The following is a 12039-nucleotide window of genomic DNA, read 5'->3' as shown; positions in this document are numbered from 1 at the left end:
TACATTGCACCATAAAACTTTGATCAAATCGCAACAAGGGTCTGCTAAAAGTGTATCCACTTAGGATCCTAATACAACAGTACATAATGTCATACACATTGTCTATATTGTCAGGAACTTCCAAAGTTATTGTTCAGACAATATTTCCTTTGAAGAAACTCTTTACCTCAACCGATATAAGGATGCTTGGTGTTTATCACATTTGTGAGTATGGTCCCTATTCATTGTTCATTGCTGCATACGATGCCACGCAGGTCTCGGCTGTACCTCGCCAGATCATCTGCCCCTGTTGTCGGTATATAAATATCAGAACTCTTTAGAAACATGGATGGAGAATACTTTCTCTTGGCACCAATATCTAGCAGGATAACCTGAGTGTCCTCACCAGTACTGATGACGCGTGTTATCATCTGCGTCATCACAAGGACTGCGACCTTCTTGGCTTCAGGTCTTCCTCCGCGGGCACCTGCAAACAAGGAGTCCACATCCTGCAGGACTGTTGCGAGATCAGCAGGCCCTCTCCGAGGTTGTAGACTGCGGATGGATCTGAACAGCTCCATCTTGTTGGTGTAGATGTTAAACCGGATCTGGGACACCGTCTGATGACTAAATGTGACCACGCTGACCATGACGTTGTGTCTGCCGACGGGGAAGGTGTCGGAGGCGCCAATGAGGAAGTTGAGGACGTCGTTCCATAGAGAGAATGTCTGAGTGCTGGCCTCCACGAGGAACACCAGATCGATGGCAGGAGTGAAGCCACATGCTGGAACAGCAGATAGAGCGGTACAGAGAAGCTCCCTCACCCTAGTCAGAGAGGGAGAGACTTTACATCAAACTTATAGTTTTCATTATAAAGCGATGGTGGAGGTGAGCCCACAGTCTAAAGCAGTCAATGTACCTTTATTAACAAGCACGAGTTGAAGTTTCTTAAAAAAGAGAATTACATCCTAGTTATAACTACCGTATTAGACGTAAATTGCGCCCCGCTTTAATAAGCGCCCACAGCGATATTTGCTAATATATTGGCTAGTGAACAATCCCAATTAGCACCCCTTCCGATTAATCAATGTACACAAGACTTATTTATTCGTATATAATACGCACTCGTGTGTTATAAGCACCCTTAATTATGGGCAATTACATTCTGAAAAAATATATCAGTCGTACATAAACATTTCAGGCTGTCAGTCTAAACCACGAAATTGACGATCTTTCAACTCTGTTTTTTTTTCACCAAATTAATATTCTGATAAGAGCTCTCTATTTCTTATTTTGAGAGCGCCCTGGGCGCTTATTACATCGAATACGGTATACATTCAATTAGGGATTGACTGTGTATTTTTTCGGTTCATTGAGGTATGAATCCAAAAATCAATGTGCAAACTGTATGAATCCGCGTAGCGGATTCTTACAAAAGTTCGCACATTGGTTTTTCGATTCATACCTCAATGAACCGAAAAAAATACACAGTCAAGGCTTATAATTAAATTCGACAGCATAAAACATGCTTTATCTACAATAGTTTAACCAAAAACAGTTGTATATATCAAAACAGACAAAAATGACGAGATTGATAAACATTCAAGGTGTAGGAATACATATTGTGGCGTGACATGAATCAGGTGATTGTTTAATTTATGCACATAAATTGACACGCCTACACTGTCAGTTGCCAATCAACGGAGAGCAGGATCAAAACAATGTTCATTGGACCTGTCAGTTAAGACAAGAGGCGAAAAGAACTGCAACAGTCAGACTCTAACGAACTGGAAGAAATATGTCCGGGAGAAGGCGGCTGTTTCAAATTACATGGTCAGTTACCGCCAGATTCAAACATTACTTCCCTGATTACGGTAAAACACAGTTGGAAAAATGCTAGTTAGGAAGGAAACCCGATGACCTGAAATTTGAACCGAGGAGAGCAGAAAAAAAACAGGCAAGGGAGCCTGCACGTTTGCTGTTTCATTCATTCTCGGCCTTCGGTTTCAAAGGTTTTTTGGGACAATGAATATGCATGTAAGTCGCTAAATGTCCTCTGCATGACGATACACGTGAGCAGAAAGGGAATTCACTCGACTGTAATATTGGGATTCCCTGACATTCTGAAGTAATAAAAGTAGTGCGCCTCGGTGGGCGTGGCTTAATGTTTTACATTCATTGGGAAATGAATGCAATAACACGTGACCAGTTCAGCTAATCAGAATACAGGAATTTCAATGAACACAACGAAAATTTAATTATGTTACAGTGACAATATTTTCACCTACATTTACCTTCACAATATCTGCTCCACATGTTCTGTGGGATGTCGATGTCCCAAACGGATCTTGAAGAAAAGGCATATCTTGGCACTGAAGCAATTCGCTCTGTCACGTAATTGTTGACATCATCACCAACTCCAACTGACATAACCTTTGACCCCGTGTCAGCAAGACGCCATATTTGCCGGAAGAGGGGGGCAGGTGCAGTCACTTTCTCGTCACTGACGATGATGACGCAAGTCGCGCCGTTGACGTCAGTCGGGAACTTGACCTCCTCAAGCATTTCTAATAAGGTGGAGCTGACAGTTTTGTGATATCTCACGTCATTTGGTAACGTAGACGAAATGTGGAAAGGATGCAAAACACTGATATGTGGATGATTGGATAGTGGCTTGGTAAAGTTTACAAATTCTCCCACGTACGTCTGAATGAGATCTTCACTTTGAACGTTGAATATGAACGTAACGTTGGCTGGTTCATAGCTGCAATCTGAAAAAAAAGGTCCACCTCAAACATATACAAAGAATTATTGTTAAAACATAAAAACAAGAGCAGTCACCGAATTTTGTGTAAGAAATAATTTACTTGTTAGTACATGGTTTAATTTTGAATGTTTGTAGCTCCAGAAAAATGCATGATGTGATATAAACATATTTTGAACTTACTACTTTCAGCTGCGGAGTCGTGTCCCTTAGCCGCTTCTGCTGAAACTGGAGAAAACTGTTAATGAGATGAATCTTTCATGTACATTCAGTACAACACAGCAAAATTATCTTTGGCTATCAATTTAGTTTGGTGTTTTTGTTTGACAGAAATCTAATTGTTGTAAACCCCGAGAACTAATGAACGTACTTATACATGTTCATAGACAAAAGATCACTCACCATTCACAATGTCGGAGTGTAGTTCATTCAGGAGGGTAGAATTCATGGACCGGTTAAAAGAATGAAACGTGTAATGGTTCGAGGTTATATCCTCGTTTTCGTAGACTGTACTCTCGACCCCAAAGGACAGCAGGGAAATCCTGACACCGACACGTTTTAAGTTCGTTGCTGCTTTCAGAACATCAGATCTACTCTGAGACAAGCCGTCGGACAGAATAAGAGCCGCCAATGCTGGACAAGACTGACCAGTGTCCATATAAAGCCGAGGTGACCTTTTCACGACATAAAAGGCCTCAGTTAAAGCTCCGGACAGATCAGACACTCCCATCTGAGGTATCAGGTCGCTGATGGCGGCGAGGAGGTCAGATATGTTGACACTGTTCTCCACGACAACTTTGACATTTGACGAGAATGTTATCAAGGTCACGTGTTGGTCCTTGTCTGTGACGCTGAGCGTCTTCAGGAACGTCGTCAAGAACGTCTTCATGGATGGAACATATCCTGTCATGCTGTGCGAGAGGTCAACGAGGATGGTGACGTCTATCCTGCTGTCTCCACACGCTGACAATAGACACAGAAGAGAAATGTAATACAGTTAGAAATGAATGAGGATACACGTGAGGTATAGCGCAAGTATCAAGGATAACCGATATTCAGATCGATCCTGATTCACAGGTTAACCACATGTACCATATTGAAGACCCCACCGACATTTGAAAAGGTTGAAGCCTTTCAAACTGAAGTCGAATTATGAAACATCCAGATGAATACGCTTTTCCTGTGTTACATTGAGATGAAATCTGTAAATCAGCTGCTAAATCTTACCTACAATCTTCGGCTGAATTGATGAATCTGTCGATTAAAAATAATTTTTGTATTCAAAACACGTCAAATTCTAACAACTTTAAGCTTATCCATCAAATATACTGATATTTCGACTCAATGCGTGTCAGATTACCATCGATTTGATGCATTTACTTATATGATATGTTTATACATATATATTTAGGAGATAAACATACTGTGTCGTAAGGATTCAAAGTTTGCGCGGTTTAATCGATAGGTGGGGGCACGGGTGGCCCAGTCTTCTAAGGCGCCGCGATTCACTGTGCAGAGTTGCGTCCCTTGGGCATGCCATAAACCTATGATTGTGGATTCGAATCCCGGTTCACCCTGATTATGTTTCTAGGTTTGTCAGCACCATACCCGTGCTCGTGGGTTAGCCGAGATACAGAGTTCGGCAAATACATATTTTGTAACCTATTTTGTACATGTAATCATTTGGTATTGCCTACCGACAATGAAATACTTTTCTATACATATTAGCTTCCGAGTTGACAAGGTCGTCAAATCGGCAGTTTCAATCAGAGGTGGTAATCATGGTTTGATACCTCTGATTGACCAGTCAATTTCATGGAAAAATCTATAATTATGTTGGGTGGTAGTTCATGTAGCATAAAGTTATTTCAGAAAGACATTATTGCCAAATTATATGTGAGACATGTGCAATGATATACCGTGGCATACGAGGTGTGACGTTAGATATACCATTAAAACCGTCACGTACTAGTATTTGAGGGTTGACATACCGTGGCATACGAGGTGTGACGTTAGATATACCATTAAAACCGTCACGTACTAGTATTTGAGGGTTGACATACCGTGGCATACGAGGTGTGACGTTAGATATACCATTAAAACCGTCACGTACTAGTATTTGAGGGTTGACATACCGTGGCATACAAGGTGCCTGAGTTCCGGGATGAGCCCTGTCAGGGAACTCCAGTCCTCCAAGGTGAAGGAAACGTTGCTGGACGTCGCCAAGGCCCGTAACTCTTCTTGACTTCCGGTGTTTCCAATCTCCACTGTCACCACAAGAACATTGTTGTCACGAAATATTTGTGTGTCACTAAAGGAAAATCCAACACGCCTGTCGGTGATTAAGACGACCACATTCGGATATTCCAGTCTGAGGTTTGAGAATCTGTTAATGATGTTTTCATAGAGCAGGGAAGGACTTAAATCCGGCCACTGCGACTTGTGGCAGGAGCAGGCGGTGGAGAAGTCTCGCCAGTTCATCTGACAGCCATTGGCGTTGCCATCTGGCAACCAGTCAACTGAGGTCACCTCCAGCTGGTTGTCGATAGTCTTGATGAACTCGGATATAAGCCCCCCAGAGCACCACCCCAGGGATTGGCGACCAGGAGAGACTTCGTCCCAAGCCATAACAAATGTCACGTCTTTCTGACATGCTGATAAAAATAAATATAATGCATTCATGACAATGTAACTTGTAATTTGGAAACACAGAATGATGTGTCACGTCTCGGACTCCTGCTCTTTCAGATATCATTTTAAACGAGTCGTTTTCCCCTCAGTTCGCATTGACGGTCAGGGGCACGTATGGGCCAGTGCGATTCGCTCTGCAGAGTTGCGTCCCTAGGGCAGGCCAGACACCTATGATTGCTGGTTCGAATTCCGGTTCGCCCCGATTATGTTTCTAGGTTTGTCAGCACCATACCCGTGCTCGTGGGTTTCACCGAATTAGTAAACGTCTGAGACCTGCATCACCTCGGCATTTCCTCGGATATTAAGCTGTCACGTCGCGATATAACTGTAATACTGATAAAAGCGGCGTTAAACCAAACTCACTCACTCATTAGTATGTGTGTCGTAAGTAAATGAAACCAAAATTGATCCAAAACGTCTGAGATTGTGGTTGGTTAATCTTGATCTTCATTGTAGCTGTATTGTATCTACATGATGTCAGCAATGTATCTTTAATTGTATCTATGTTGTATCTGTATTGTATCTGTATTGTATCTGTATTGTATCTGCATTGTGTCTGCATGATGTCAGCAATGTATCTTTAATTGTTTCTATGTTGTATCTGTATTGTATCTGTATTGTATCTGCGTTGTATCTGCATTGTATCTGCATGATGTCAGCAATGTATCTTTTATTGTATCTATGTTGTATCTGTATTGTATCTGTATTGTATCTGTATTGTATCTGCATTGTGTCTGTATGATGTCAGCAATGTATCTTTCATTGTATCTGCATTGTATCTGTATTGTATCTACATGGTAACATCATCGTATCTTTAATTGTACCTTTAATTGTATCAGCTTTGTATCTACATGATGTCAGGATTGTATCTTTAATGATATCTGTATTGTATCTGTATTGTATCTACATGATGTCAGCAATGTATTTTTAATTGTACCTGTATTGTATCTGTATTGTATCTGCATGGTAACAGCATCGTATCTTTAATTGTATCTGTATTGTATCTGTATTGTATCTGCATTGTATCTGCATGGTATCAGCACTGAATCTAAATGATGTCAGCATTGTATCTTTAATTGTATCTGTATTGTATCAGCAATGTATCTTTACTTGTATCTGTACTGTATCTGCATTGTATCTACATGATGTCAGCAATGTATGTTTAATTGTATTCGCATTGTATCTATATTGTATCATCATTGTATCTTCAATTGTATCTGTATTGTATCTGCATTATATTTACATGGTGTCAGAATTGTATGTTTAATTGTATCTTTAAATGTATACGTATTGTATCTGCATTGTATTTTTAATTGTATCTGTATTGCATAGTCATGTTATCTTGTTTTGAACTGGCAAATTGCCTATATTATTCAGTAATGTGAAATTCTAACTGTCGCCAGTTATCATACCTATGATATAAGGTGGTTTTCTGTCCATTCATTATCTGGATTAACATATTTAACCCAAGCGTTAACATTTTAAAGTAGAGTGCGATTAGGGAGTATATACTGAAGGCAGCATGACATTTTCTGCTGTAACGAGGCCTAGGTTATCCTACTGATCTGCATGTGTCTACAACTCCTGAAAAAACAAACATGATTTATCAAGGTAAATGGAGGCGATTAGGGAAGCTTGGTGTGTTATTTCTTGAGCTCTATTTGTTTTACACCGATGTTTGCCAACCCGGTTTATGAAACAACAAAATAATGTGCATGTTGATATTGAATAATTGAATAAGCTGATATATATGAACCAAATTAAAAACTTCACAATCCTAATATTTTAACATTTTGACCAGTTATCATTGTGGGCCCTTATTGTGTATTTAAACAGTAATGGCCACGTATAATTGTCTTCAGATTACACCCGTTTTTGCGCAGGTGAATCGATCAAAATCATGTGCACAGCACTATAGTGGCAAAAGCGGTTTTACACGTGCAACTGGTCACGTGGCCATAATACCGCACGTGTTTCAGCCATACTTGTTAGCAGTCATTAACAAAAAAAGAAAAACACAAGAAAACAAGTCTTTTCGGCCATTTGTCATGCCACGCCTTTCAAATGTGCAACGTGAACGTGCCATCGGCATGTTGCAGACGGGAACGTCCGTAGCTGAAGTCGCAAGGACGATGGGTTGTAGTCGACGGACTGTTTATAATTTACAGACGCGTCTACAGCAAACGGGTACCACCGCTGATCGCCCTCGGCCAGGTCGATCACGTGTGACGTCATATGCAGAGGATCGTCAGATTGTCTTACGTCACCTCCGTAACCGATTTTTGACGGCTACATCAACCAGAAATTAACTGTTTAGGGGTAGACTGAGTGCGCAAACTGCTCGAAACCGTCTGAGAACTGCTCACCTTCCAACATCGGCCATACTGCGGGCGGATTGTGACTCAATTACACAGACGTCAACGTCAATTGTGGGCACAGCCACACTTACGATGGACTCAGAGGAATTGGAATCCAGTCGTTTTCAGTGATGAATCCCGATTTTATCTGCGATTTGCTGATGGTTGGGCGAGGGTTGTGGAGGCGCCGTCATGAACGTTACGCCCAGTGTTGTGTACAGGAAGTTGACAGATTTCGAGGCGGAAGTGTCATGGTGTGGGGTGCTTTCTGTGGCAATGCACGTTCCAGGCTTCTTGTCATCCGTGGCAACCTCAACGCTGCTGCTTATCGCGATCAGTTACTGGCACCAGAACTTCTGCCTCTTATGGCAGCACATGGACCCGGTTTGATCTTCCAACACGACAATGCCAGACCCCACACAGCAATTTTGACAAGGGATTTCCTTCAGAATTCGGGATTCAACGTCATGGACTGGCCGTCAAGGTCTCCCGACCTCAATCCCATCGAACACGTCTGGGATGCTCTTGGGGGAAGTCTGCGCACTCTCCAGAACCAACCACAGAATTTGCAAGATCTTGGCACTATTTTGCAGCAACAATGGCGTCGTCTTCCCAATCATGTGTTCACAAGCATCACAAGGTCCATGCGGAGGCGTTATGTGGCAGTTGTCAACGCAAATGGTGGCCATACACGCTACTTAACTTGTGTGCCATCAGATTCTCGTGCTTGGGACTTATGATTTAAACTGTTGATGTTATTACCGAATACCGTAGGTACTTGGAACAAATTATGGTTACCACCGTTAATTAAAATCCTTCTTTGGACATTAATGATTAAAAATTACCTTCTCTGATACATTTGTCAGTTGTATGTCATATATGGGATTACTTTTAAAAATTTGAAGTTTTTAATTTGACTCAGTATAGTTCAGTGATGGTTTCACCTGATATAGTTCAGTGATGGTTTCACCTGATATAGTTCAGTGATGGTTTCACAACTGTTGAGGTATATTCGTTCATGCTGTTTCTACGAAGATTTCAAATCACGGCAAACGACTCTGGTTGAGAAGTTCTTCGATTAGGGTTCAACTTTCAAGGCAAACATCAATGGTTTCCCCAACAGTGAACCTTACAAGCAATAGGGTCAGGGTCAGGGTCAGGGTTAGGGTTAGGGTCAGGGTCAGGGTTAGGGTCAGGGTCAGGGTCAGGGTTAGGGTTAGGGTTATGTTAGGGTTATGTTAGGGTTAGGGTTATGTTTGGGTTAGGGTTAGGGTTAGGATTGGGATTAGGATTAGGGTTAGGGTTAGGGTTGGGATTAATGTTAGGGTCAGGGTCAGGGTTAGGGTCAGGGTCAGGGTCAGGGTCAGGGTTAGGGTTAGGGTTATGTTAGGGTTATGTTAGGGTTAGGGTTATGTTTGGGTTAGGGTTAGGGTTAGGATTGGGATTAGGATTAGGATTAGGGTTAGGGTTAGGGTTGGGATTAATGTTAGGGTAAGGGTTAGGGTAAGGGTTAGGGTTAGGGTTATGTTAGGGTTATGATTAGGATTAGGATTAGGATTAGGGTTGGGTTAGGACTAGGGGTAGGGTAGGTACTTACAACTGCACGCCATCTCGCGGATCTTGGGTATAGACTGCTGCAGTTGGAGTCTATCATGGACCATCAACAAATACGTTTCATCTGTGGCTAACGACAGCAGTTCCGACCGGTTAACGTCATCACCAACGCCGACCACAACGACAAGAATGCCGTTGTCACGGAGAGACTTTGCGACGTCATCCTTCACGTCTAACGTTTTGCTCTCAGCGACAAGAACGATCACGTCAGGAACATCGGATCTTCCTGTCATGAAATTACCAGTCACAACCTGAAGAAGGCCGGACACAGTCTGGGGATTAGAGTGCCAGTTTTGTGTTCCGCATTGGCCTCTTGTTGTCCGAGGCCAGGTCAGTTGATAACCGTATGTATGACCATTGAAGATTACGTGTACGTTAGCAGTCAGGTCACTGACGTCAAGAACGCCGTCCAGGAAGTCCTCCGTGCAGTAGCAGCAGCCGTCCCAGATGTGCCAACAGTTCCCGTTATACCAACAGCCCCCGTTATACTGACAGTTCCTGTTATACCAACAGTTCGCATTGCACGAACATACACTGTTGTACCTGCAGTTTCCTTTACACCAAAAATGTCCTACCCAAGGTGATGACTTGTATTCCATTACGAAAGTAATATCTTTGCAGCACTCGGTATCTGCAAAAGTAATATGCATTGTAAACACTGGAAAGAATCGGATGCTTTCTTTCATGAACTATAGCACTACTCTAATGAACCATTGTCATAAGCCTGACCCAGTATATCGAGGCACAGGTAAAATACAATACCGTGTACAGTAAACTTCGTTTACAACGAACACGCTTATATCGAACTGGCGGAAATAACGAACTGGTTTTTATTTGTCCCAGCCATTTGCTGTATATATGCTGTATATGTGTTTATAACGAACTACGATTATAACGAAAACAAAATTAGCGGTCCCTGTGAGTTCGTTATAATCGTAGTTTACTGTATATAATCATGCCAAGACGACACTGAGAAGAGAGAGTACGTGTTACCAAGATGTACATAAGGTATACACCAGCACTTTAATAAATTACCAACTTCACCACAAAGGACGACTCCAATATGATATTGCCATTTGTTCCCCAAGGCTTTGAAATAACCGAGTTCACAAAACGTATAGGTTTACAAATAGTACAAATAACGCTTCATGCACACCAGCGTATTGTTTACGTCATCCGGACGACATTGTTGACGCTACTGGAATCTTATTGCTGACATCATTCGACAGTTGTAGGCTGTCGTGATCAGTGCATTTTTCTAAACGGGAGCTCAGACGGATTAAGAAATAATGAGTTAATAAGAAATGATCACACTCGAATGTGTCTCCTACTTATTTTACGGAACTCTAGTAAGAATTCATGCCTGACCACGCTCTCGCACGGGAAATATAAGCATTCTTCATATCATAAAAGCAGTGTGACACACATGCCTGTATAATAATAATAAACTCTATGTACCCAGAAAACCATAAACGCTGCGTTTGAATCTTCTAGTTCCATGTTTGGGTTGTGATTGTGATTCGTGGTGGTGTTTCACGTGGGAGCGCTCCAGTGTGTTAACTTGTGATATATCACGTGACAGACTGTTGTGAAGCCAACTGCCCATGTCACCCTAGCATTGTTGCTTTGTTGAAAGCGGCGAAAAACTCTACTCACTCATTCACTCACAAGCAGAAGAGAAATATTGCAAGGATTCTCTTGATGAAGCTATCTAAAATGACATACCTAATTCTGTACTGTAGAGGGCGTTCGTGAGAAGAATGATGACAATACGCTGCACAGTGTGTCCCATGTTTGTCACGTAATTCAAACATGCGCTGTTCCTGTTTGAGAATGTGATTTACTGCTGGACTCGAGCAGTTGATTAATGGGTAATGTATTTCACTTCAAACCCGTCTAAACGTGTGTTATAGTGGGAGAGACTTGCATAACGTACGTGTGTTTTAGTGGGAGAGACTTACATAACGTACGTGTGTTATAGTGGGAGGGATTTGCATAACGTACGTGTGTTATAGTGGGTGATACTTGCATAACGTAGTTTTGTTATAGTGGGGGGGACTTGCATAACGTAGTTTTGTTATAGTGGGAGGGACTTGCATAACGTACTTTTGTTATAGTGGGAGGGACTTGAATAATGTACTTTTGTTATAGTTGGAGGGACTTGCATAACGTACGTGTGTTATAGTGGGAGGGACTTGAATAACGTACATGTGTTATAGTGGGAGGGACTTGCATGACGCACGTGTGTTATAGTGGGTGGGACTTGCATAACATACTTTTGTTATAGTGGGAGGGACTTGAATAACGTACTTTTGTTATAGTGGGAGGGACTTGCATAACGTACGTGTGTTATAGTGGGAGGGACTTGAATAACGTACATGTGTTATAGTGGGAGGGACTTGCATGACGCACGTGTGTTATAGTGGGAGGGACTTGCATAACATACTTTTGTTATAGTGGGAGGGACTTGCATAACGTACTTTTGTTATAGTGGGAGGGACTTGCATAACGTACGTGTGTTATAGTGGGAGGGACTTGCATAACGTACTTTTGTTATAGTTGGAGGGACTTGCATAACGTACGTGTGTTATAGTGGGAGGGACTTGCATAACGTACGTGTGTTATAGTGGGAGA

At 42.0% G+C, this 12039-nt stretch overlaps 1 protein-coding gene across 1 annotated transcript; it reads right to left on the bottom strand.

Annotated features, from left to right (window-relative positions):
• Positions 1–221: 221 nt before the first annotated feature.
• On the bottom strand, positions 222–11197 carry LOC139441641 (collagen alpha-6(VI) chain-like). Its single transcript, XM_071222449.1, has 8 exons — positions 11131–11197; positions 9389–10036; positions 4879–5397; positions 3971–3997; positions 3146–3706; positions 2927–2971; positions 2274–2750; positions 222–763 (listed from the first exon to the last, which is right to left on the bottom strand). Exons 1-8 carry the CDS (start codon positions 11195–11197, stop codon positions 222–224), a joined length of 2886 nt encoding a protein of 961 aa, XP_071078550.1.
• Positions 11198–12039: the final 842 nt, after the last annotated feature.

Source organism: Haliotis cracherodii, unplaced genomic scaffold (assembly GCF_022045235.1).
Source record: "Haliotis cracherodii isolate W230 unplaced genomic scaffold, xgHalCrac1.p SCAF_42, whole genome shotgun sequence".
Classification (NCBI taxonomy): Eukaryota; Metazoa; Mollusca; class Gastropoda; order Lepetellida; family Haliotidae; genus Haliotis; species Haliotis cracherodii.
The sequence above is the reverse complement of the archived record's forward strand: the minus strand, read 5'-3'. Positions and strand labels throughout refer to the sequence as shown.

Bases quoted from the DNA above. Each gene is read 5' to 3' on its own strand.
- LOC139441641 (XM_071222449.1), bottom strand. From the start codon at position 11,197: ATGGGACACACTGTGCAGCGTATTGTCATCATTCTTCTCACGAACGCC. The intron at 3,998-4,878 runs GTATGTCAACCC...TTTAATCGACAG, and splicing joins CAGGCACCTTGTATGCCACG to ATTCATCAATTCAGCCGAAG. The intron at 764-2,273 runs GTAAATGTAGGT...CTGCTGTTCCAG, and splicing joins GTGGAGCAGATATTGTGAAG to CATGTGGCTTCACTCCTGCC.